The 25,745-nt window shown below is 37.7% G+C and overlaps 1 protein-coding gene across 4 annotated transcripts in view; it reads right to left on the reverse strand.

Moving 5' to 3' along the window:
- Nucleotides 1-4,873: 4,873 nt before the first annotated feature.
- The window catches only part of tmcc1a (transmembrane and coiled-coil domain family 1a), a 48,359-nt gene continuing 27,487 nt past the window's right edge, over nt 4,874-25,745 (reverse strand). For 2 of the 4 annotated variants that reach the window (XM_053503947.1, XM_053503944.1), the window contains 4 exons: nt 11,639-11,887; nt 10,206-10,864; nt 7,494-7,629; nt 4,874-6,782 (listed from right to left, as the gene is read on the reverse strand). In XM_053503947.1, the coding sequence (XP_053359922.1) occupies nt 6,468-6,782; nt 7,494-7,629; nt 10,206-10,864; nt 11,639-11,887 (1,359 nt within the window). In that variant the 3' untranslated portion in view covers nt 4,874-6,467. Of the gene's footprint in view, nt 6,783-7,493; nt 7,630-10,205; nt 10,865-11,638; nt 11,888-12,740; nt 13,125-22,792; nt 23,232-25,745 lie in introns of those variants that run through there. The other 2 variants (XM_053503943.1, XM_053503946.1) reach the window with 2 other exon arrangements.

The raw sequence follows: 25,745 nt of genomic DNA on the forward strand, positions 1-25,745 counted from the left end.
AGCTATTTGTCTGATCTATATATAGTAGTTAACAGAAACCTTTTTTTACACTGGTCACTAATACATTCTCAGAAAAAGGGCCGGCTACCTGTAGCTTTCCTTGTTGCTGAGTTTGGTACAGTCAATCATACACTCCAGGCATACATGGAAAGGTTCACAAACCCTGCTGTAAGATTTTACCTCTTGAGTCTAAAAGCAATTTAATTTGTGTGCCTTGAGTCATTTTGAAGGTACAGTATTTCTATGCTTCAAGATGAAAGATATATATAAAGATATAAAGGGGGAAATGGCAATTACATTTACATATACATTTTCAAAAGTAGCCTCATAGCCAAGAAATTTTAAATTTAAAGTCGACTTTAAAAAAATATATTTTTTAATTAAAGGTGTGGCTTGTGTTTAGTAATAAGAAACTACAGTGAAACAAATCATTTAATGCATTTCCCTATTTCTCTCTTCCCACACAATTCAGTTCAACTCAATTGAAATAACAAATTGTAATAAAAAAAGAATAACAACAAAGCATTACCAACATGTCAGAACTTCATAATACGTAGCGAGTCTTTGGTCATTTGGAGGCTATTTTCACTGCTTATCATCTTGAATGTTATCTTGGAAAGTTAACTGATTTGGTTGTTTGAGTAACACTGATGTCTACTACTGCTTAGATTAGACTGCATTGTATGGTGAGCTGATTTGTAGCATTGCACTGAAATGTAAACTATATAAATAGTGCTGTATAATTGAGTTTGCATGAACCACTCATTTCACAGTGTTCATTGGGTGCAATCTAATTATGCGTGAGGAACACATGTAGAACAACCAGAAAAAAAAAATACAAAACAGTAGTCTATGGCAAGTCCCAGAAAGTAGAGAAATGAAACAGCAGCAGTAAGCAACCGCAATTTTGTGCAAGATTTCCTCTGCAAATGAGCCAGGAAAAGAGGCAAGGGGAAGTGCCCCCTGACCTCCAATTTCCTTTGACACCTCATCACTGAATCTGGGAAAACAGGCTCAGAATTCATGTTATGGTTTGTAGGCCTATGTTGTGAAATCCCTTGTGTTGTCTTTAGGTTTCAAAATGTCACGAGTCTCCAGTCTGAGTCTGGAAAGCTAGAAAAAAACAGCCTGAGTGGTCACTTTCTACACAATGTCTAACATGCTCCCCTAAGGATGTTGCTATAAATGGAGGGATAATTTTCATGTTGCAATCCAAAACCTCTCACATGTTAGAAACAATGCTATGCATCCCCAAGAGTGATGCTGCTGCTCAGTGTTTCTCATCCAGCACATTTTGATGTTTCTTGCTGTAACACACCTTACACTGCTTTGCAATAATCCAGTAAGCACCATGTCCATACCTATCCATTGCAGAACGAACCTGTAGACTGACTTTGGTTGGATGATTAGAAAACTGATAATGGTATCGGTTTAACTCCGAGCTCTGAGCTCACCTTGCTCCTACACCCACATTTATACTATCCTTCCAGTCCATGCATATCATTTGTCTTTAGCTATTACCAAGATGTCTGTAAAGGATATGCAGGGATTCCACATCTAAAACATGTTTTAACAGTGGAAAAAATGTGTGCAAATCACAAGCTATTATAATTAATGTTTTTCACTGTAATAAAACATCCTGATTCCAATAAATAACTATAATTTTATTGCATACATGTAAATGGTCAGCTTAATAATTATAGTTAGATTATGTTTATAAAATAAACATGTACTGACAGGATATGTGGAATTATTTTTAAAGTAAAATTGGTCCCTGGTTTAAGTTTTTTTTTTAATAAACTCTGCACTAACCTACATAACATTATTCAATAAACAGCCAGATGGGACCGAAGCCACAAAAAGGGGTGTTTACCAAATTCCTTTCTTTTGGTTGACTTTACAAAAACTGGGCCTGTACACCCACAATCTGTTTCCTTCCAGATAAGCACTCATTATACACAATGACCCATGTAATGACACATTTATAAAGAGTTTACTCTTGTAGACATAATAATGTTAGGTATCAGTAGTCCTAAGTAAATTGGACTGGTATTATTCTTTACATCAGTAATAAATCATCTGTAATTCCAGAATTTTTAAAAAGCACTTTCAGAGTACAATTAAGACTCAAATCTAATTTTGCCGGCACAGTGGTGTAGTGGTTAGCACTGTCGCCTTATCCCTCCAGGTCCTGGGTTTGATTCCCACCTTGGGTCTGCGTGCATGGAGTTTACATGTTCTCCCTGTGCTTGGTGGGTTTCCTCTCACAGTCCAAAGACATGCAGAATAGGCTATTTGGCGTTCCAAATTTGAATAGAATTGAATTTGTCACCCTGCTCACAATATTAGGTAAATCAGAAACATAGGCATTTCTCATGAAAGGTTATCTACAGTATAATACTTCAAAATGTAAGTCATCTAAAGTCTTTCTTTCATTTCTGGGTATTTGTTCTAAATAATCAAATAGGCAATGTCCAATAGATACATAAAAGATTTCCAACAAAATTGACCCACTCCCTTAATTTAAGTCATAGTTACAAGAATTTTTTTTTTTACCCTGTCCAGAATTTTAAGCCACATAAAGGATTAAAATGAAAAGAACAAAGAAGAAATCAGAGCAATCGCTTATTACCAAAAAAAAAACTTTTCTACTGGAAGTATTTCTAAAATAAATAATTTCGTTATAATAATGTAAGTATAATAATATACACTTAACAGCCACTTCATTAGGTACACCGGCTTGTTAATGCAAATAATTATCCAATCACATGGGAGCGACTCAATGCATTTAGTCATGTAGACATGGTGAAAGCTGACCTGCTGGCGTTCAAACTGAGCGTCAGAATGACTAAGAAAAGTGATTTAACTGACTTTGAATGTGGCATGGGTGTCTGGTCTGATTATTTCTGAAACTGCTGATCTGCTGAGATTTTTACATAACCATCTCAAAATTTTACAGAGAATGGTCTGAAAAAGAGAAATGCCATGTCACAAAGCTGAAATAATCTCAAACTGGTTGCTTGAGGATGACAATGAGTTCACTGTGCTCATGGCCTCTACAGTCACCAGATCTCGATCCAATTAAATCACCTTTGTGAAGCAGTTTACATCATGGATAGAGTCGACAAATATGGACCAAAAATCTCTATTGAATGTTTCAAGCTCTGGTAAATTAATGCCATGAAGAATAATTCCAGTTCTGAAGGCAATAAATTGGCCAGTGAGAGTATATTGTCATGTAGAAATCTAGAAAAGGACTGGTTTTTCTTTTTCGGGAAAAGAAGCTCTCCAAGTGGAGAGCTGCCTGAGTACTTTTAGGAAAATAGAATAGCTCCAGAGCGCCATCTGCTGGATATACTGAAAAAGGAGAATACTTAATAATAATAAAAAATAGGTAAACTAATAAATGGATGTATGGATAGATGAATGAATTCCTTGTTCCTCATTACAGAAGGCTTCTCATCCCAGTTAACTGTATCAATGATACTGACCTGTTGACTATCACACTACTGCCTTTAAACAACCCAGAAACGAAATGCAATACAACAATGGTTTTGGTTTTATTAGTGACATGTGGCCAACATAACAAATTGAAAAAGCATCGCTGCATTTCTCTTATAATATTACTCTTACTAATTTAATATATAATATTACTCTTACTATTTAAAGAGAAAAATAATTAGATTAAGATTAAAATTTTTAAATGCAATATCACACAAGAGGGAGTGTAAATATTCAGCATAACCTCTAATGTGATATGGCTTTCATACAACAGTTCCACAATCGTTGCATGCCATAAAAAGTTAAATGAAGTACATAGTTATTTTGATCGCCAACACATATGCCTCTGCTTTGTAGCTTGTGTTAGTCGTGAACAGAACAACACGACACTCAGAGAAACTTGTTTAAAATGACATCACAGTATCAGATGTGTTTTCTTGCTGAAAGTGCTTTCGGGTGGGGTTTGGCAGGCAGCTGTTTTCTCCTCTTTCCAACACTGTGGAACGTACTGACCTTCTGACTTTCACCCTGCTGGTGAACAACATTTAGTGTCATTAACAGCTTTAAGATGCTGGGAAGATGAGAGAGAATGAGACCTATAGTACAGTTAGCGGTAATGTAACCAGCCTACTGGATTCCAGGCGCCGTTTAAAAACAAAGAAGAAGAAAAAAAGAAGTGTAAATAACGATTATTGAAACGGAGAGTGATACATATACAGTAGTTAAATGTCCCAGTGCTTGTGGAATGCCCCTCATGCAATCAGATTACTCGGTCGGAACTAAGTGTTGTGTAATGAAGAATAAAATCATAAGTGAAAGTAAACCACTTTTAAGATAAGTCTATGGCACTGTTGCATTTCAGTATAAGACCATGTTTAAGGGAAAGAACACTAATGCAATACACAAACCTTACATGTTTTGTTCATGTAACTATGGAAATTAAGAGTTTATGCAAAATTTCCCCCACCAGCATGATTATATATGAATCCCTATTCCCTTTAACTATTATTATTGGTATTATTATTATTATTATTTTGCATAAATGGTTATTAATGAAACTCAGTCTTTAAGTGTTTAAATGTCATGTCTATTATAAAGAAATAAGATACGGTGCAGTTAGGCATTTTGAGGCTTACTTTGACAACTACTAAATGTCGTTTTTCAGACTCTTTCATAGTATTTTCAGGTCTGAAAACGAAAGTTTTATTAATTGCATACTTTCCAGAACCTTGAAAGACCCTGTCAAACGTTATCCTGCAACTGCTGGTTGCTTAAATCTCTCTTGCATACAGGGGCGATGAAATTGCTTTGAGTCACATATGGCGTCACAACAGGAATCAGCTCGGAATTATCACACACAGATGCACACACATCTTTGTCTAGGCAGGAATGCTTTTTATTACAGGCATACAGACATCACAAGGCACTGAAGTTGCCTAGCATTCACACCCACCTACCCACACACAAACACACGCGCACACACACACACACACACACGCACACACCTCCGGCTGTTTCACACATTTTCAGGGTCAAGGTTAAACAGTCATGCAGTGCAGAGACCTAGAGTCTGTCCACCTGGGTCACAAAGGTTTTGAGGATAAATTTACTAATTAATCCGATTTATTTTTCAAGTAGCTAAACCAATTATCCATGGCTTAATTGGACACCTTAAATATTACATTTATACTAAATAATATAAAAGACTTTTAAATACAGTAACAATGTTAATAGCTTGGATACACTCACACAGAAAAGAACTTCTTTGCCAGAATAAAGATAACCACCTTCATTCATGAATCCCACAGGGATTTGTTAAATCACTCATTTTAAATACATTTTATTGCTGTATTATTATTATTATTATTATTATTATTATCATTATTTTTATTATTATTATAGAATGTCCCTAAACTTTAAATTAGGTCAATGCTCAGCTTTGTTTGCTCAGTGTTCTGTCCTGTCCTCACCTTAAAATGCTCGAACAGCATTTTAAGGGAAACGCCAACCTTGGTGAATCTAAAGTCTTGGAGTTTTTGCTTAGCCAACTCAGATAAATGAATTAGCTCAATGACGCTGAAGATCAAACGCCAATCAAAAGAGTGATGCAACCCAATACTGGGTGTAATAACGTTCCCGAGAAGATTCACAGGCTTTCATTTTCAGCAGTAAATAATAAAACATTATAACTGCTGATAGCCTATTTTATATAATGCTTAATATTCAGCAGAAATCAAACTTGGTCAAGTCAAGTTCTGAAGTTTTTTTGCAGTTTCTCACATCCTATTATACGGTAAACTGTATGTGCCAATCACAATAGTAGTGCCCCCCTCCTTTTAACAACTCACTCATTCGTTCATTTATCATCCATATACTATAAAGTTCCTGAAAATGGTAATACATTGCTAATAGAAACAATATGGAAGCACAGAAGGTCCCTAAAAGTACCACTCTTTTCAAGTATGTCCATCAGGCCATTCAGGTTCCCGCTTCATTGTTAAATCCAGTGCAGTGAACAAAGTGATGTCAAAGTAGACTAACACTGCTAGACGTAGCTGAAAGTGCATACGCTCCCCCATCTCAAAGGCAGCCAATAAAATTTACTAAAAAAACGAACAAAGGCAGTGATGGGAGACGCAAGTTTGAGTGCAACATCCAACAAAATTTTCCATGACCTGTTTCAGTAACAGGACTTTGATGCTACATACAACTGATAATCGTATAAAATAAAGTTTGTTATAAATCGTTGGAATATCATTTATTATTTAAAACAATGTCCTAATAAAAGAGGTGCCGCAAGAAAAGGCCCATAATTCATACTTCCAAAATGTAAACATAGACACCTTTTCCTATAAAAAGGGAAATGAAGTCCTTTTTCACAGATTATTTTCCAGTCTCTTGATGGTTGACAGCTGGCTGTGACTTCCTGATGTTTAAAAAAGACTGCAACGCGCTTGGCAGCACTGTCATCTCTGCGCATGCAGAATGCAAAGTGTGTGTTCTGAGAGGGCATCCCAGTTCCTCCAGAGCAAAGTGAAGAGCAGGAAGAGAAGGAGCGTAGAGAAGGAGCGGCTGCGCGTTTTCATCATGGGCGCTATACAATTAGCCACAGTGGATACAAACACCAAGAGGACGGCCATGAGGGCGAGCAGGATGTTGATAACCTTGCCGAGCAGGGCGCGTGCCGTGGCGTTCTCCAGGCCCTCAAGTTGCACCACCTGCTGCTGCTGCTGCTGTAGTTCCATATTAGAGATTCGTGTCTGACAGGCCTCCAGCGCCTCCTGCAGGGAGGAAAGGATACATGGATATAAATTAGAGAGGTTTGTGGTGTTATGGTTAACTTAAGTTGTAACTCTAATGTAGTTGATCACTATCGAAAAAACAGTGATCAGTCTAGTCAGTGTTATGGATTTAACCAAGTGTTCTTTCTATATATTAACAGCACTACTCATTTAAACTTTATTGTACACTGACCCGAGTGTGAACAGCCATGTTGATTTAACATTATTCCATAAACAGGAAAGGAACTGCTACTTGAGAAGAGTTTTGTGGTCTGTTTCAGTCAGGATGTTACTAATTTCAAATTCCGAACACAGCATTATCTAGATTCTGATTCAAGGACACCCTTACACAAGGCACCGGAAAACTATCAGAGCTGCTTTCATGTTTCAGTTAATGTCGAGTTGCAACTAGATTACGGGCTGGTCAATAACAACTACAGTAACAAGTTGTAGATTCTTTTGCACCTGTTGCATCTTGCCACTAGAGGGCATAGTCTAATAAGGAATTTTTTATAAGGATGGCTGGCCACATTTACATTTGAGCATTTGGCAGACGCTCAGATCCAAAGTGACTTACATTTTTACCCCATTTACATTTGAGCAATTTAGGGGATTTCCAATCAGTAATCCAATGCCTTAACCATGGCCTACCCCATGTCCATGTATTAAATTTATATCAACTTTATTATGTAAATTAGACACACACAATACCTGTATATCCCGAGTTCTCTCATATGACTGATAGGCCATTTTTTCTTCCATGCTGGACAGCTCTTGTTTCAGATTCAATATTTCATTCTGGTGCAGCTCTGTCAGGTCGTTCAGTTGCTCCTCCAACCGCTCACACCTAGAAATACACCATCCCAAAGCTATTAACACAGACGCAACATTTTTCTTTTTTTTTACAGTCATAATAACATAATAAATAGAATACTGAGACTAATAATTCTTTGAGCATTTCCTGGAAATATTGAACTGACATAACACTTTTGCTTAACATTCTGTGTGGTAGAAAAAGGACATGTTGACGTTCATAGTGCAGACCACAAGGTGAAGAGTATCTGACTGGTTTGACCTTGAGGGGACACATTTATTTTTTTCAGCCTCAAATTTAAAAAAGTCAAAAGGTTTTCTTTTAGCTACTGTGGTTAAAATCAGGAATAACATTAATAAGTTGCATTAATAAGTATCTAAGTAGGAGGTCACCACGAGGATAGTAAGACAAATGTATGTACAGTACAGTGGGGCAAAAAAGTATTTAGTCAGCCACTAATTGTGCAAGTTCTTCCACTTAAAAAGATGAGAGAAGCCTGTAATTTTCATCATAGGTATACCTCAACCAGAGACAAAATAAGAAAAAAAATCCAGAAAATCACATTGTAGGAGAATTAAAAAAAAAATTATTTGCAAATTATGGTGGAAAATAGGTATTTGGTCATCTAAAAACAAGCAAGATTTCTGGCTATCACAAGATCTTCTTTAAGAGGCTCCTCTGTCCTCCACTCGTTACCTGTATTAATGGCATCTGTTATCAGTATAAGAGACACCTGTCCACAAACCTCCAAACTCCACTATGGCCAAGAACAAAAAGCTGTCAAAGGGCACCAGAAACTAAATTGTAGACCTGCACCAGGCTGGGAAGACTGAAACTGCAATGGGGAGGTGGAAACATCCCCAAAACATCACTGCTCTAGAGGAGATCTGCATGGAGAAATGGGCCAAAATACCAGCAACAGTGTGTGAAAACCTTGTGAAGACTTATATAAAATGTTTGACCTCTGTCATTGCCAACAAAAGGTATATAACAAAGTATTCAGATGAAATTTTGTTATTGATCAAATACTTATTTTCCACCAAAATTTGCAAAAAAATTCTTAAAAATCCTACAATATGATTTTCTGGATTTTTTTTCTCTTATTCTGTCTCTCACAGTTGAGGTATACTTATGATAAAAATGATAGGCCTCTCTCATCTTTTTAAGTGGGAGAACTTGCACAATTGGTGGCTAACTAAACACTTTTTTGCCCCACTGTATGTGTGTGAACGTGTGTATAAGAGAGATAGATGGAAACAGTCACCAGACTGTATGTTCATACTCATTTCAAAAGTGAAACAGGACCTTTTATTACTCAAAAGCAGTTACGGAAACAATTGCAGTTTCTGTACACTTAGCTTTTTTTCCCCCTACAGAATCACATAAATAAAGTGATTCATTAAAAACACTGTCAAAAACCATACTTGTCTCAGTACACACTGCAGGTCCAGCACACATGCCAGTCGCTTCGAATAAATGTCGGTTCTCACTATTTTTAGATGTAGGAAAAACAGAGTGGTGAAGCACAGCTGGACATTTTAGGGAGAAAAATCCTTTTGTCTATCCTTTTCTAGTTCTCACTCCCATCCTCCCTTCCTCTCTCCCTCCCTCCCTCCACCCACTAAGCTCTCCACTTTTCCGGCTGTTTTTTTTAATGGAATTTAAAATGGTAACAGGCACCTGTCCATCGAAATCTTAAAATAACGTTAATAAATAAATCTAAATATTTTTTCCATTAGGTAATGTTGGGTGCATAGTAAAAAATAAAGATGGATCACCAGTAAAACTGAAACATGTATAGGGATGTATAGTCACACAGATATTTGTCATCATTCACATATAAAAAAAAAAATCATACTTTCCATCATACTTCATCTTCTCATTATCACCACACAAACATTTCCGTTTCAAAAAAGATTTTTTTTTTCAGCTCAGGCCTAAAGTCAAATCTTTTCATAGCTGATTTAAGCTACTTTAATACAGGGTCATCAGTATGTATGATCAGATCTACATACATATGATACATAAAATTTACAGCAGAATTTCTTTATATCAGAAAAAAAACTGTTTTAGAAAAAGACTAATTCATGAAAAAAAACTAATTATAACTTGCAATGCTCCCTCTTTCACTCTCTTACTGCAGTAAGACTATCTTGCAAAAATTTTTGCTGTTCTCCAGGCATTCTAATTACGCAAGCAATAATGATTTTAAAAATGCGTGAATGAGGGTCGTTTCTGAGCCATGGTTTAGACATACTATTGACATATGCAGTAGGAACGTGAATACCGGAATCTGGGTGAAAGGCATACACTGACCCTTGAAGCTTAAAATCTGAGCAAAGTTGAAAGGTTAATCTTGTGCATTTGTAGTTTAGAAGTGATTGCTATGGACTAAGTATCTTGACTCCCCATCATTAAGAAAATCTAATAGTGGCCGTTGAACTCCTTTAGGAAATGTTTAAAATATGCAAATTGAATTTCTAAATTTTAAATTCTAAATGTAAATTTTTATTACATTGTAATATTAAATTTTTTGGCTTAAGTCAGATATGAATGTTGAACTAAAGACGGCTGTATGTAGATATAAATGAAACTGAAGTATGTCTTACCTGAACCTCTCCTCCTGCAGTGCCTGCATGGACAGTGTGTAGTCCCGCTGGTAGTGAACCTTCAGTTGCTCCAGAGATTCGTCCAGACGAGTTTGAACCTCCCTGAGCTCCTGCACCTCCTGTATCAGCATCTCCATGCCTGTAGAAGTTCCTCGGTCCAATGTGTTCCCCTTAGAGCTCGGTGGGCTGCCGATTCCCCCCGTCACGCTGTTGGCACCAGCTGATCCTGACGTTGCGCTCGAGCAGTCTTCTTCACTGCCAAAGTGTGGGCTGCCCTGCAAGTTCCCGCTGGTGCTGGCACCATTAGGATCTTCTCCATCCTTCAACGCACTAATGTTGTCCGCGCTGCCGAAGCGGCTGCGCAGAAGCAAGGCGATCTCACGTGGCTTAGAGACCACAGCACCAGCTGCCGTGTGCGTGGCGTGTGAGAAGCTGGACAGGCTGCCACGTACACTATTTACCACGCCATCATTAAGGCCTGTGATTACACGCGCACTCACGTCACGAAGACCCTGTTGAACATCGCGCAGTACACCTTTGTGTTGCCGTGCGGTATCACCACCATGCTCAGCTTCACGAAGCCGGCGCCGGTAGTGCTCTAGCTTGCGCTGCAGCTGCGCAATAGTTGCTGCCGACTTCTGGTTTTTCTTCTCAAAGACCTAAGGGTAGAAAAAAGAATGACAACTTTAAAATTTTTATTGGTCCTGAGGTCTAAAATTTGTAACTTTGGCAGTTAATCTTTTCTAGGAAACAAGCAATGGAAATTTTTTCCTTTGCATTTTTTTTAGTTTTTTGGGGCAATATTAACACCGATCAGGTTTAAAAAAAAAATGTAGTAAACAGACTTCGAAATAGTTTAGACTTAAAATTCTAACTTTTTGAAAAACTTAATTAAATTTAACAGCACAAATGGTCTTGGACATTAAAACGGTATACTCATATATTTAAAGACCTGGTGACATCTAGTGGATGTTTTTGTCATAGCAAACCTCAACCGAGTGGTAGAGATGGTTCAGTCAGGTTAAGTTCAACACATTTTTCAATCAGATATAGTGATTTAAAATGTGCCTTACCAAAAAGTTGAGCAGAAATTAAAGGGTTAAACTACTGACACATTAGGTAGTGCCAGAAAAAAAATTAAAACTGATGCACAATGAAAATTACTGTAAAAAGATGCCTCAGCACAATTAAATTTGAATAATAGCTAGGAATCCAAAAGCAGAACGTAAAGTGAAACAAATACTGGCCAACAGGATTAGGCCAGAAATTATAATCCAGAACACCCCTATGGTTAAACTTGATAAATGCTAAATCCAGGTAGTGGTCCCTAAAGAGACACAGGAATGAGTGTACCTGATAGCCAGTTTCTGAAAACAACCTAATTTATAAACCAATTGGTTTGTGTTAGTTTCAGACAGCTAAGGAGATCCTACCTGTTTAATGCGTGAACTCTGCTGCTTGTCGTTAGTGTTGCCGGCGAGCTTGAGGTACTCGGCTACATTTTCGTCACTTGCTGCCTGTTCGATTCGCAGCTGCTCTGTCAGCCTCAGGATCTTCTGCTGGAGCTGTGCTATGGCCTGCTTCGTGCGCTGGGGATCAAGCGGTGAATCCTCGGACCGTGTTTGCGAGCCATCGACATTGCAGAGCGCTGCCTGAGCCAGACTGCCGTCCAGCCTCTCAATCTGGAACACAGAAAGAGAAACAGCCGATTAGAGACTTTAAAAGTGTTTACTGGAAAGATTATACGTTCAGAGTTTTTTTTTTGCTGACACAATCAAGCAGTCAACCACTTCTGGATGTAAAGTCAGCGCCTCACTGTCGACATTGTGACTTTGACCAAAGACAACCTTGAGTCATATAAGGAAGATGTCCTCAACAGAAGCTGTAAATCAGGATGCTTACCTTACCACTGATCTTTACATGCTGAATGTTTTGTGTTTTTTTTTCCCCCTTCTCATTTTCACCAAATGCTTGAGTGTTTACAATTGTTGATACCATGACTAGGTTATCAAACAGGAACCATTTTAAGTTTTTAGAACCCTCAATACATATCGAGCTCGGGTTGGCTTTCCCTCTAAAAATGATTGAGCCACTGGGACAGAGAGCACCTTTTAAACCTTGCCTTCTGAACACGTCAACAGAACAAATATGTGTTTTTTACAGCTTACTTCACTACGAACTAGTAAACAAATCAAACTGACATATTAAACAACTCTGTGGAAGCCACGTACTATTTGTGTCGGAAGTCATCCTTCTCTTTAAACGCAGTGTCTTATTATTGTGTAAGGGCTTCAAGGCTTTACCTGTGGAACTGATCGAAACTGTGGGTTGAGACTTGAGACAACAGAGACACAACTAAGAGCCTGTGAGCCGTGGAAGTGACTTTTGCCCGACAATTGACTCACTTTGACAATATGGACCGACAACGTACCTCTCTTTTAAATAACTCTCACTTTAAGATATATTTAACTGTATAATGTTACTAGAATTAAGAAGTCTTGAGTAAGCTATAAACTGTGAATAAACGCCGCTTACCTCTCCGTTCTTTATTCGGAGAACCTGTTCCCAGTGCATGACGCGCTCCTTGGATTTAACGTTACAGCTGCCTAGAAGTCCAATTCATCTATACTCCTTCGAGAGCGAACCGCGAGTGTGTGTGTGTGTGTGTGTGTGTGAGGTAAACTCCGCCGGCGCTGCTGTCCTGTCTCCCCTGAAACTCGCTGAACTTGTTTTGAAAGCGGCACCTGAAACCGCGCGCGCCCCGCCCCGCCCGCTGTTCGCGCATGACATCATCGTCCGCTCGAGCGACTCCGCCTGGAGCGGCCGTGCGCGCGCGACTGTCAGTTATTCGTTATCGTGCGTGGCGTGATCGCGTCAGGTTTAAAAACCGGACTTTGTACCTACACACCCCCTGCATGCTAATTGGCCAGTTTATTTGGCACACCAACCGCAGCTTGTATACATACATGATACATGTAAATATCACTGAGCCGTTGTTTTGCACGATCCGTCTAGGGGAAAAAAATTATAATAGCTCACTGCTGATTGTGACACTTCCGTGTATTTATTCCAGAACTTTTGTTTAAAACATACAGATCACCCTCTAGTCAATTATATACCAGTAATATGGTGACAGGATCATGGTCACCCAAGGCTCATTTGCCTGTGAGGAGCAAAGGCTAGCTAGGTCCGATCCCACAGAAATGCCAATGCAGCATAAATTGCTGAAAAGTCAGTGCTGAACACAACAGAAAGGTATCAGAACATCCGGTGCATCACAGCTTGTCACATAGGGCTTAGGAGGCTAAAAGATCAAGGTTGCTGATCTGGTCTCTAAATTCTTGATTTCTCAATCTGACTGAGAATCCATGAAATGCTCCAGACAAACAAGTCTGACCCATGAAGGCCCCACCCTGCAACTCAGCACCCAATTCCTAGTGCAAGACACCACAGCACATCCACAGAGGTCTTGTGAAGTCACGTCCTTAAGAGGAACAATACAGTATTGGACTTGATGCCTTGCGTTTTAATAATAAGGCTGATCAGTGTATGCTCACATTATAATTTGCGATAATACACTGCTATAATTTCTTCCAGGCTCTTCCACCAATAACTGCCATGTTCATATATGGTATATGCTGAATTCTGTATCATAGGATGTTATATTTAAATTCACAATTCCTTTTTTTGTATTACCTGTAACATCTAATAAGGTAAACCGTTTTCTTTACCTGTGTAACTGATCAAAACTGTGAGTTGAGACTTGAGACAACGATACACAAGTGCACAAGTATTTTATGTAGTCCTGTGTAAGCCTTATTAACTAATTACTGTAGTTATATTCAGGCTTGTGTTCTTTCGTGCACCACTATGAACACAGAGGAGTATTGTTTCGTTTCAATGTGTACTGTACCAGCTGTATAGAAATAAAATGACTTGACTTACTTAGAGTATATTTAGACTAATAATATTACACTGAATTGACATAATATTGTTAGACTTTATATTATACAATTTTATACAGTTGTACAAGAGTAATGTCTTTTATTAATATGCAGCGACAGTGACGTGGTGGTAGTATGTGTGTATTAGATGTTGGGAATTTTAAAACCTGTGTACACTTAGTGCCAGTGTAGTCACACCCACATACCTTGTTGGTTCACTTTGTACTGTACATGTACAGTTAGGGACTATGGCACATTGTCTTGCAATGATGTAAGTCATTATCTAGCTTTTTATCAATGGTCAGTATGTTCAATCGAACCTAATTAACTTGTGGTTTTATTTAAAGATTTTTTATTTAGATAGATTTTTTACTTGATTTTTTTAAAGATTGTTTTTTTTTTGTCAAATACATCTGGTAAATTCCTCACATTAAACTGCCCCATAGCCATTTGTTTATAAAGCAATTATAACGTAAATTTATGCATAAGCCTGTTTAAATCTGATTACTACCTCACAAATGAGTTAACATTTATCTGATCTGGGCTTCATCCAAAACTACAAATGACATACTCAATATAGAAACTGCTACAACTAACACTGCTACCATTGCACCTTATTTTAATGGGATTGAATGAGGTTTGAGATATATCCAGGGAATTATTAAGGCTTAAAAACATAATACACAGATAATTGGGTTTCAGTGTTTGGATGTTTTTATGGCAGCCATTCAAGTCAAACATGTTCCACCGGTTTTGTGACAAGACCACAAAATCTAAGGTGGAATTTAAATGGCCAGCATTCCACCAATTTTAAATTGGGTTAGACAGATGAAACAATATTATCTGCGAATACTAGTATACAATAAGTTATAAGCAAAAAGCCCCAAAAGGTCTTTATGCTCCATGCTTTAAAAGGTAATTTTGCTTATGTTTATTTCTATGTAAGAAGGACTGATTACATTTAATATTAAGAGGCCATTTTAATAAAGATAAAATAAATAAGATGTCTACAAGAATAGATTAATTAATTTCTATACGTTATTCTGTGCAGCGTAACAGGAAGCCTGAAACCTATCCCAGAAACTTTGGGCATGAGGCAGGGTACACCCTGGACAGGATGCCAATTCATCGCAGGGCACACATGTACAGACATCCTACGGGTAAGTTGGGCAATTTGGAAATGCCAGTTAGCCTAATCTGCACATCTTTGAACTGTGGGATGAAACTGGAGCACGAGAAGGAAACCCAGTAAGCATGGGAAGAACTCCACACACAAAGATCTGAGGTTGGAATCAAACCCTCGACCCTGTAGGTGCAAGGCCACAGTGTTATGCACGCCACCGCACTGCCATCAAAAATTTAATTAAACAAAAAATACAGTAATAAAAACAATTATGTTTATTACCAGCTTTTTTAAGGCTTAAAGGGGTAATAACCATTTTTTTCTTCTATGTACAAATAACATAAAAAGATATATAAAAATAAAAAAATATATATATATGTTTTATCTTGAAAACTTCTAGTCCTGAATTCTTACTTGTGCTTGGATAAGCCTTTTACCAGTCCCACAACTCTGTAGGCTTCGTATATGTCTTGGTTGTGAAGTTTTGTGAACACAAGTGAGAGGGAATAGAGTTGGCTTTAAAAAATGCCCCACTCACCTACCTATCTAATATACTGTTAAATGCCGCAAAGTAGACTACACGCTTTAATTTGAATTGTAGTTAGAAAAAGTTTAGTAGGCCTATCTGTATATCTGTGTAAAAGTACTGTAAATTGCACTGACTGTTAAGCATGCAATTCATGAATTTACTTTAACGACTCAGAAGTGGCCATTTGCAGCACAAAGAGGAATGGGTGTAGCTGGGACCAGGTTTTCCGGTTTCAGTTGCCCTTAACAAAGAGTATAAATAAAACATTGAACATAATAGTCTTCATGTTATGTGACCTCAGCTTAATTCACGTAATTTTATATAGTCTCAAAAACATTAATAAGTCATCTACCACTTTATAATACCTGGATAGCTGGTTATTCTAGCAGCCAGTCATGGTATGTTGCAGCTGCACAATGCATAAAAACATACAGCTATAGGTCAAGAGCTTTAGCTAATGTCCACATAATGTTCACAACTTGTGAATTAAGGGGAAAAAGTGATCTAAGCACTGCTGACCATGGCATTATTGCTGGTACCAAAATATTTGAGTATTTCTGAAACTGCTAATCTATGCACAACATCAATCTCTAAAGTAGGGCATATGGTGGGTGCAGAGCAAATTCAGCATTTTTGTAAAAATGAAAGCAGAATAATACAGTTTCTCAAAAAAATAATGGCAAACAGAAACTACTCAACTGTGTTGTATTGCACTGAACAGCCGAAGACTGGAAAACATTGGCTAGTATTTAAATTTTCAATTGTCTAGTTGTGTTCAGAGCTTGTTCCCTATAGTCTTGCGATCCAGCTCAAGTTCTGATGTATTGTGTGTTCTTAGATATTTTTTTCTAGATATTTGAGTTGTCTTCAGAACAAACCAGTTCATTCTCCTTTGACTCTTCTCATCAACAACATTTTTCTCACTCACTAAACCTGTTTTTTTTTTCAACTAGGCACTATTAAAAATCTAGAGAACTCTAGAGATCAGCAATTTCTAAAATAAACTAAAAAATGTTCCAGATGACTAAACCCTGGAGAAACTGCTTTATAATACAAACTAACTTTCTTAATCAACAACCTAATCTAAAAAAAATCCAATTACCTTTCGATTACAGAAATATATTTACAAAAACATTGATGAAATAAAATATTGACTTGAACCCTTAATCAGGCAGTGAACTTTAGTCTATAAACTATTGAACTATTGGAACTGGATTTATAAATGGAGAAAGGATTCTTCCAAGAGGAAAGAGGGAGGGCATGACGACAACAAGGGAAAGTTAAAAACAGCAGTGAAATTTGGACATAGTTGAAGCGTCTCTCCAGTTGGTTAAAAAAATGTCCGTTGTTGCAAATCAAAATGCAGTTAATTATGATTAAGAAAATGATCATAAATATTAGTTTTTAGTGTTCTAATATCATACCATGATGAAATTATCCTGAAACGCAAAAAAAAATGACCTAGGGCTTAATTCCAAATGCCGGCACAGAGTACATACCAATCATATTATTCACACAGATTTGAATCACACCTGATATCCGGTGAGTAACAGCACACAGCCCTGATCTGATGTACAGTAATGTGCAAAAAAAATGGGAACAAATCTTTTACTGTGACAGGCTGCGGAGTGCTCAAAGATGCAATTTAGAAATTATTTGTTTATGTAACAACAGCAACCTTACTTCCCATGTCGTCTGTTCCAACCACTCAGCAACACCAGGTTACTAATCACTGGCCTGATCATCTGTCATCATCTGCACCTGTTTCTCACTGGTTCATGCCTTAGGTTAGTTGTTTTTTTATGCTTGATGGATTCATAGGTCACTGTGTGGCTTAACAAAAAAAAAAAGGCAAAACGTCCTTCAGGAAGCCTGGAGAATTATTCCTTAAAACTATATTATACAAGAAAGTCTGGAAGCAAAATATGAAGAAATCATGGGGTGCGTAAGACGTTTGCCCAATACTGTACCCTTAACAAAAGAATGAACTCAGGGAAAAGGTTACACAATTTACTTTATGCATAAAACCAGAGCAAGTCTAAACCTATATATACTCTCACTGATGTAGACATTTTCATTTGAAGCAGCTAAGGAATGTATTATTCAAAGTCATTTATGAAAGCTTGGTCCTCTGACGAGAATGATCCTGTCATTCAGTGGGTAACACACCTAAACCAGCAGCTGATCCACTCACAGAGAGCATGTCACTTATTTTTTGACTCACTGACTCAAGCTTGGGTTTGAATCAGGGGACAGTTCAGTTCATCAGATGCCAACTTTAAACTACAAATCTTAATAAGGAGGCCTACAAAGCCTAGGGATAAAATGAAAGCAAGCTATAAAACTGTGAGGTGCTTTCCACTGAACCGGAAAATAGGATGTACAAACATGATAGATGACAGAAACAATAGAGAACCAATTCAATCTGTTACCTAGGCAGATAAGAAAGCAAAAAGGGATTTTTCCCGCGAGATGTCGTCATTATGTAGGAGTAAAGTTAAACCTTATGTAAGATGTAATTGATTAATTGTTATTCATTGACAGGCATGATAAGTACAACTGCTTTAATGACTGGGGTTTTTTAGAATCAATGGAAAATCCCAGCGAGGTCTCCCTAGTTTATTAAATACTGTACAAGGATTGTATAACCTTTTTTTCTTCTTTTAATCACGTGCATTCATTAAGGCAGCTCATCAACCAAGCCAAGGCAAGAATTTTAGCTTTTCAAATTTTCTTCGACGGCAGAGCTTGCTCAATAAAAATAGCAAAGGTGATTAGACATAGAAGTATATGTTTATTCAGTGCATTATCTTCAAAACATTGATATTCCAAAAAGTGACATGGAAGCACTTCCTGAAAACCAAAAGTAAAACCGAACTAGTTCAAATATAGCCATGACCTAATCATTAAACCATTGAAAGATACAGGCTGAGCATTAAATGCAACTGTTGTTACTATCCAGTCATGTTGGTTACATAATGTATCTTTTATGTGCCTGGATGTTTACAGATTTCCCATAAATACCCTGGTTCTACAGGTTAGTGTAGGCCGGCTCTGCTGGTTCAGTGCTTCCCCAGGGTAATTCTGCTCAGAGTATAAGGAACAGGAAAATAACCTACAAACAAATAAGCAATTAAGTGTGTTTCCTAGAACAATCCTAGAACTACAGGAAACTCATACATGTCATTCATGTCTATAACATTTATGAAAATTTCTCTCTGAATCCTGGATTTATACATATTCACCCCCCTCGACACATACTGTACATATGCAAACACATCTGACCTTGGCAAAAAAGGTAACACACTCGCACTCAACCACACGTCCATGCAAACACAGCTTCCACCGCAGGGCAAATTGTGTTTACATCCCAAACAGTAAGCAGTAAGACCGCGAATGAGACAGGAGTTCGGCTGAAAAGCAGGATCAAATAATGCTGCTTATATTCAAAGTGCTCATTATTGAAATGGCAAAAAAGGGCCAAGCCCATCGCCAAGGCTTTGATAGATGAATAGAGTGAATATAAACCGTATACCACATCATTATGTGTTCAGTTTAGAAATGCACTTATAAATAAATTACATCATGGGGCGTGTGTCTTTAAGCAATACAACCTGCGTTAAAAGCTTGTGTAAAATCGTCTCCAAACTAATTTTAAACTATTTCCAAGCTACGTCTATTTTATATACTCGGAAGTGATATAAACCGGTATTTATTGCGTCTAAACAAACAAGATGTAGAACACATAGTTTGACAACAGCCACTGTATAAGTAACCTGACCTTGTCTCGGTGCAAAAAAAAGACATTTCTATTCAGTGTGTGTGTACATAGTTTGAAAAAGTCATTCTGCACGGGTATATGTTACATGAGATCATAAATATGGGATGACTAACTACTCATTCAGGGTGAGGCTAGGCCACTATATTGTCCCATGTTTTTAAAGCAAAAAAAAACAAAAACACAAAGTTACTCCATGGCAAGAGTCACTTTGTGTCATGCACTGTAACCACAGGTCACCTGGCAAAAACATCTCATCTCATCTACGAGGGGCATTCAAGTCAAACCGGGACTTTTGATCGTGCAGAATAACAAAACAAATTATGAGTTCAAAAACTTCTTTTATTTCTCTATATAATCCCCTGCTGCACTAATGCAGTTATCCCAGTGTTTCACTAGTGCTTGGATACCATAAAGGTAGATTTTTTTTTTAGTATGCCGGAATCGTAAACATCTGCGGTTCACATCTAAACCGCTGGCCTCTCAGGAACTTTTTCAATGGCCCAAACATGTGAAAATGGCTTGGAGCAAAACCAGGACTGTATGGGGGAATGTGGCAATAACTCCCAGTTGAGTTCCTGTAACATGCAGAAACAGATGCGTTTCTTCTGAAAGTTGTTGACAAGTTATCAATTGCTTTTTAAGAATCAAGAGCTTTACTTGCTCACGACTGCAGTGGGTACTGAGCCACCTCGGCTGGGATCATCATTCACATCAGCCTTCTTTAAAACATTAACATTAGCACCTTTTATTCTCATCACTGTGCTTAAAGTCTTTTGTTTTATAAATGAATAAATATTAATCAATTTTATCTCACTATTCACCGGGCATTTCAGCAAAAGTCCCAGTTTGACTTGAACACCCATCGTACAATAACCTGCAGTCAGTCCTGATTTATTTATTTAATACCTTTTGAATGCAAACAATGTAGTCTTATTTAATGTTATATTGTTTATAATTTCTAGGTTTCATTGGATTCGTTTGAGATTTGGCTATGCACTATATCGGGTCAATACTACAATTAGTACTTTTGCTTTTAAACAAATACATGGATAAAGAACAATTATACCTATCCAAACATCATCTATATAAAAAATATATTTAAAAAGTAATTTGCACAGTAAAGCAATAAAAGTGGCACAGGACTGTTACTGTCACCCTGTGGTTGTATGCGGTTATGTCACCATGGGCTATTCTCCAGATTCCAAATACACTGAGCATGATAATAAGAAAAGAGAAGTTGAAAATGTTTCACAATCATGGTCATAGGATTTAGGACAAGGTTATTCTTGGAACAACTTATTTATGATTTTAGAATAGGTGTGTAACACAATGCCACTATGTGTAACTATTCTTTTTCTTTATTAGTATCAATAATAAGTGCATCAATAACTTCTATCTGTATCTATACTCATGTCATTATCCACAGTTTATCTGTATCATGCTCCAAATATTTATATCAGTATTTGTATTAAAACATGAAGTGGGTGTGGCCTAAACTTTTTCTTCCTGAAATAGAGAAAGTGTATGAAATTCCTATTTTAGTGCAGTTCATCTTTTTGTTAAAACCTGTACACGATTTTCTCTAATGGTTATATATTAGGGTATAAGTATGATCATGGATGAGGTCAAGTTTTCTGTAAGCAGGCTTTTATGTTTTTTTATAATATTATGGAAAGAGTCAGTACTACGTAATGGTCAGTAAGTTTTCCGCCATGGGGGGACTTTATTGTTTTGAGTTTGTCAATAGCATGTCAAGCTGTGCCTTTTGTCTTACTAAGAGGGAGAGCGAAGCTGATTCACTGATTATAGATAACACAACATTAAATGGGGCTCAGGGGTGACTCAGTGGTTAAGGCATTGGACTACGGTTCGGAAGATCCCAGGTTCAAACCCCACAACCACCAAGCTGCCACTGTTGGGCCATTGAGCAAGGCCCTAACCCTCAACTGCTCAGATGTGTAATGAGATAAAAATGTAAGTCACTCTGGATAAGAGTGTCTGCCAAATGACTAAATGTAATTATAAATGGGTAAAATAGCATGCTATGTTGTTCATATAGAAATAATTGTAGAATTGTTTCTATATGAACGTAGAATATAGAAACAATTCTGTTTCTATATTCTACGTTCAATTCTATTATTTTTAAATGTAGAAATAATAGAATTGTAAATTGTTAAACCCAGAGTACCTCATGAGTTAGCATGTATGTAAAAACTAAATAGTCAGACATCCCTAATGATACTATATGATCCTGTCTGATTACTTCAACAGTTAATAGTTAGTGTACATAACATTCTTATTACAAATCGTTTCATGTCTTGAAATTAGAGTTTCCGAACATCTAGATCATACAGCTCACATTAATGTCCCTGTGAAAAATCCTAATCACAGCCTCTTTCACTTGACATCCTCTGACATTCACCTACCAGGAAATACCATGCATTATTCTTCTCATTAGAAACCATTATAAGGAATTCTTTAGCTAAATAAGTCCATGTGTGTGAGAGGGTAATTACTTGGCTTCTGTGGCAGATATAAGCAGTTGCAGGCAAAACAAATGGTTTGTGATTCTGCTATGTGGATACTGAATGCACGCTTCATGAATTCGTTTGCTTGCGGATTCATTTCAGTATCTACAGAAGCCTCATAAATGCAAAATGATGCACATTTTAGAAGAGGGTTCTCAAGAGCCAGCAGACCACAGAGTGTGTCAATATTAATGCCCCACTTGATGAGACAAAAAAGAGGAGACAGTCAAGTCGAAGTGCTGGTGCCAATCTCTCTCTCTCTCTCTCTCTCTCTCCCTCCTCTTTCTCTCTGCCCTTGGTTAAACACCCTCACGCTCAAACAAAGTCCAGCTCAGAATTTCAGAAATCCTCTTTCTTGTTGCTTTTTCTTGTCACCAACAATGGACCTTTTCACTGTCAAAGGACAATTACATAACCTAATCCTGAATGAGGCCATGCATGTTACTAACACACACAGAAGAAAGATAAGTTAACAGCTCCTTCAATAATGACCTTAGGGGGGAAAAAAACTACATTTCCACAAAACTGGTCAAAGGATGAGAAAATATTCACTGCCAGCCCAATCGTTTCTTAAGAAAGATTACATCAAAATAAAGTTTGCAAGTTTATTAGAGACACAATTTAAATACACACAAGCTGTCTAGAAATGGCTAAAATCCCTCATGGACACAGAACAACTCACTGTATTTGTCGGAGAGGTAGATGGAGAGGAGTCTGGTGTTATCAGGTTGAGGATGATTTCCATTGGAGAAATCATTGTGACAGGTCTGGAGTGTTGTTCACGTGTACCAGATGGTTGGTTCTAAATCTATGGTTTAAAGACAGCACTATCTGGCCCCTATGCTATATAGGAGAAGCACAACTGCCGGAAACAGTTCCAGGAAACTTCAATAGCAGTCTGAAGTTCAGAACCTTGAGTTTAAATCCTTAAAACCACAGAAGCAGCTGAATCCATTAAGGAAGACCTACAGTAAGATGAAAAGATTAACACAAAGTGGTTCAAGTTCAAAGCCAGAGATATAAAAGAATAAAATAGCTTGACATTTCCACAGCTTTCCGGTAAGCATGAAAGAACGGAACAGAAACTGAGAGCACGAGAAAGGGCACGATTTCTTTCTTTTTTCTTTTTTTTTTACCCCTGGTGTGACTGCTTAGACAGCATGACCGTGGTTTTAGCCAGCAGAAGTGGTATCCATTCGCCTCGCAGAGCTTAGAAAGCACAGCCAATGTGTGTGTGTCCTGCAAACCTAAACCAATCAGTGAAAACAGTGGCCTCTGTAAACCAATGAACACTCACAATCTGGGGGAAGGGGTAGCGGGGGGATCCAAGCTAGTGACTGGCTATTGTCCAGTGTGCAATCAATGGACTAATGAGGTATGCAGCAAAGAACCTTAAGACACACTGGTCATATGGTACAACGGTGAAAGCACAACAAGTAGCTAGAAAGAAATTAAAAGTATGTATAAGACAGCACACTTAATCTCATTAAACCATGGCAAGATGATAGCGGGGGGCAAGTACCAGAATCTTCTCAATGGAAAGGAATGAAAAGGGGAGGAAACAGAGTGTGGCGGGGGAATGTGGTGGGAGAAAGAAGACAGAGAGAGAAAGGCAGGCAGACAGAGAGAGAGAGAGACAGAGAGAGAGAATGAGTATGTGTGTGCTGAGTTGAAAAATGAATTACATAAGAGTACCCTTCATTCTTTTGAATTAAACTAACAAATTATCACTGAAATGCCAGTTGTATTTAATTTCAATCAATGCTCTATCTCAACCCACTGGCTTGAGTATGCCATTGTTTCTATAGTAACAAGTCCATCATAAGGACATGTACGGCAAATAATCTACAAAATTTAAGGCTAATAATTCCTTTCTTTCTTTTTTTTCACCGACTTTCTCCCTAATTTAGTCGTATCCAATTCCTCCCCATCACTAGGGGGCTCCCACATTAAGGCTACTACTACCAGTCATTCAGGAAGGGGAACTGCGCTATCCCCTCCTTCTGCTTGCGTGAGCTGACAAACACCCCAGATTGGCTGTAGAGCCGTGATTGATGTGAGAGCACTAAGTGCCTCCACTTCCCACCCCGCTGAGAGAGCTCGGCCAATCAGCTCTCTCTAGGCCCTCGGCTGCGAGAGGCTACAGCATCACCCGGGAATCGAACCAGCGATCTCCGGATATTCAGGCTAATAATGAGGCTACTTTTTACAAAACAATCAAACAAAAGAAGTTCTACATTGCTTGGATTTAAGGCAATCTTAGTTTTTACCAGGATTGCATAGCATCACACAAATGTCAGGTACACAATATATACCGTTTTAACACACCTTCTAATTACATAATGTTTCCTAATTTTGATTTCTTTTCACACTGCAAAACAATGCAAGTTATGTAAAATATGCAATACTCTCCTGTAAACAGATGTGTCTGCTACTTATGCTCTGTAAAACCTTCATAACGGTTTTAATCTGAAGTGCTCTTTGTTAATTGGCGATTTTTAAAGCTGGTATCTCTAAATGAAATTCTCCTCTCCAGCAAAACTTTGCTTTCCTGGGATGGTCTTCATTAGAGCCAGTTTCTTCATGATGGATTTTGCAAAGGCGCTTGACAATACTCTTCTCATAATTTTTTTTTTTAACACCACTGAGGTTAAGTACGTTCAAGGAAGTATGGATACACGTATGAGTGCTGACTAATGCTAGTCATATGAGAACAATGCTGATGGTGTAACTGGGACAAGTCACACTGCAACATCAGCGTTGTCTCTTAACAAATCTTCACACACAAAAACATGTTTCACCCTAGAACATTCATGCCTCCACCACACTGTGGCTCAAGGCACTCTTATTGTAAAATAAAGAGATAATATTCATCATCCGGAAGCAGTGTGTACCTTCAATACATTACTTTTCACATGGGAAGGAATTAGTAACCAATTATAACATAATACAGTAACAAATAACATTTATTCTCAATAATCAAAACAAGATTCTTTAGGTTAATAAAAGCTGTGCCTTTTCATCATAGAGACAAGAAAAAACGTTCTGTTTGGCCTGAGCAGCTCTCTCTCTCTCTCTCTCTCTCTTTCACACACACACACATTGAAACGAAGCCAAAGCTGGTCTTTTGTACTCTTCAACAATCAATGGACTAACTAAGACTTACATAAAGGTATACTCAGTGGACCAAATCATCCTAAATGAGACTAAATTGAGTTTTACCTCACTCACTCCACCAAAATTGTTTATATTGGAACTAATGTCTATATGTTATGTCCAATAGTGTGACAGCAATCAGATAGGTACTAGGGGGCTTATTGAGTTTTGTTGCAAATAAAAACTTGTTAATTACAAAGATTGTTAAAGATCATAAGAAACATTTTAAACAATACGCCACCTTCAGTTTACTCCTATTTTACCAGTTTTAGTTTTGCTTTGGTACTTAATAACAGCACCTAAGCATAATAGAGGTATACACCGTATAACATAAGTTTGTACATCAACTTGACCCCAGTGGGCCCCAGAGTTGTGAACAGAATCAGACCATGCAACCCCAACAGCTTTCAGCACACAGTGCGTGCATCTCACGTCTCTAGAAAATAAATTCTTTGTGAGCCTTTTGAGTATTGCTGTGT

Source organism: Clarias gariepinus, chromosome 9 (genome assembly GCF_024256425.1).
Source record: "Clarias gariepinus isolate MV-2021 ecotype Netherlands chromosome 9, CGAR_prim_01v2, whole genome shotgun sequence".
Classification (NCBI taxonomy): Eukaryota; Metazoa; Chordata; class Actinopteri; order Siluriformes; family Clariidae; genus Clarias; species Clarias gariepinus.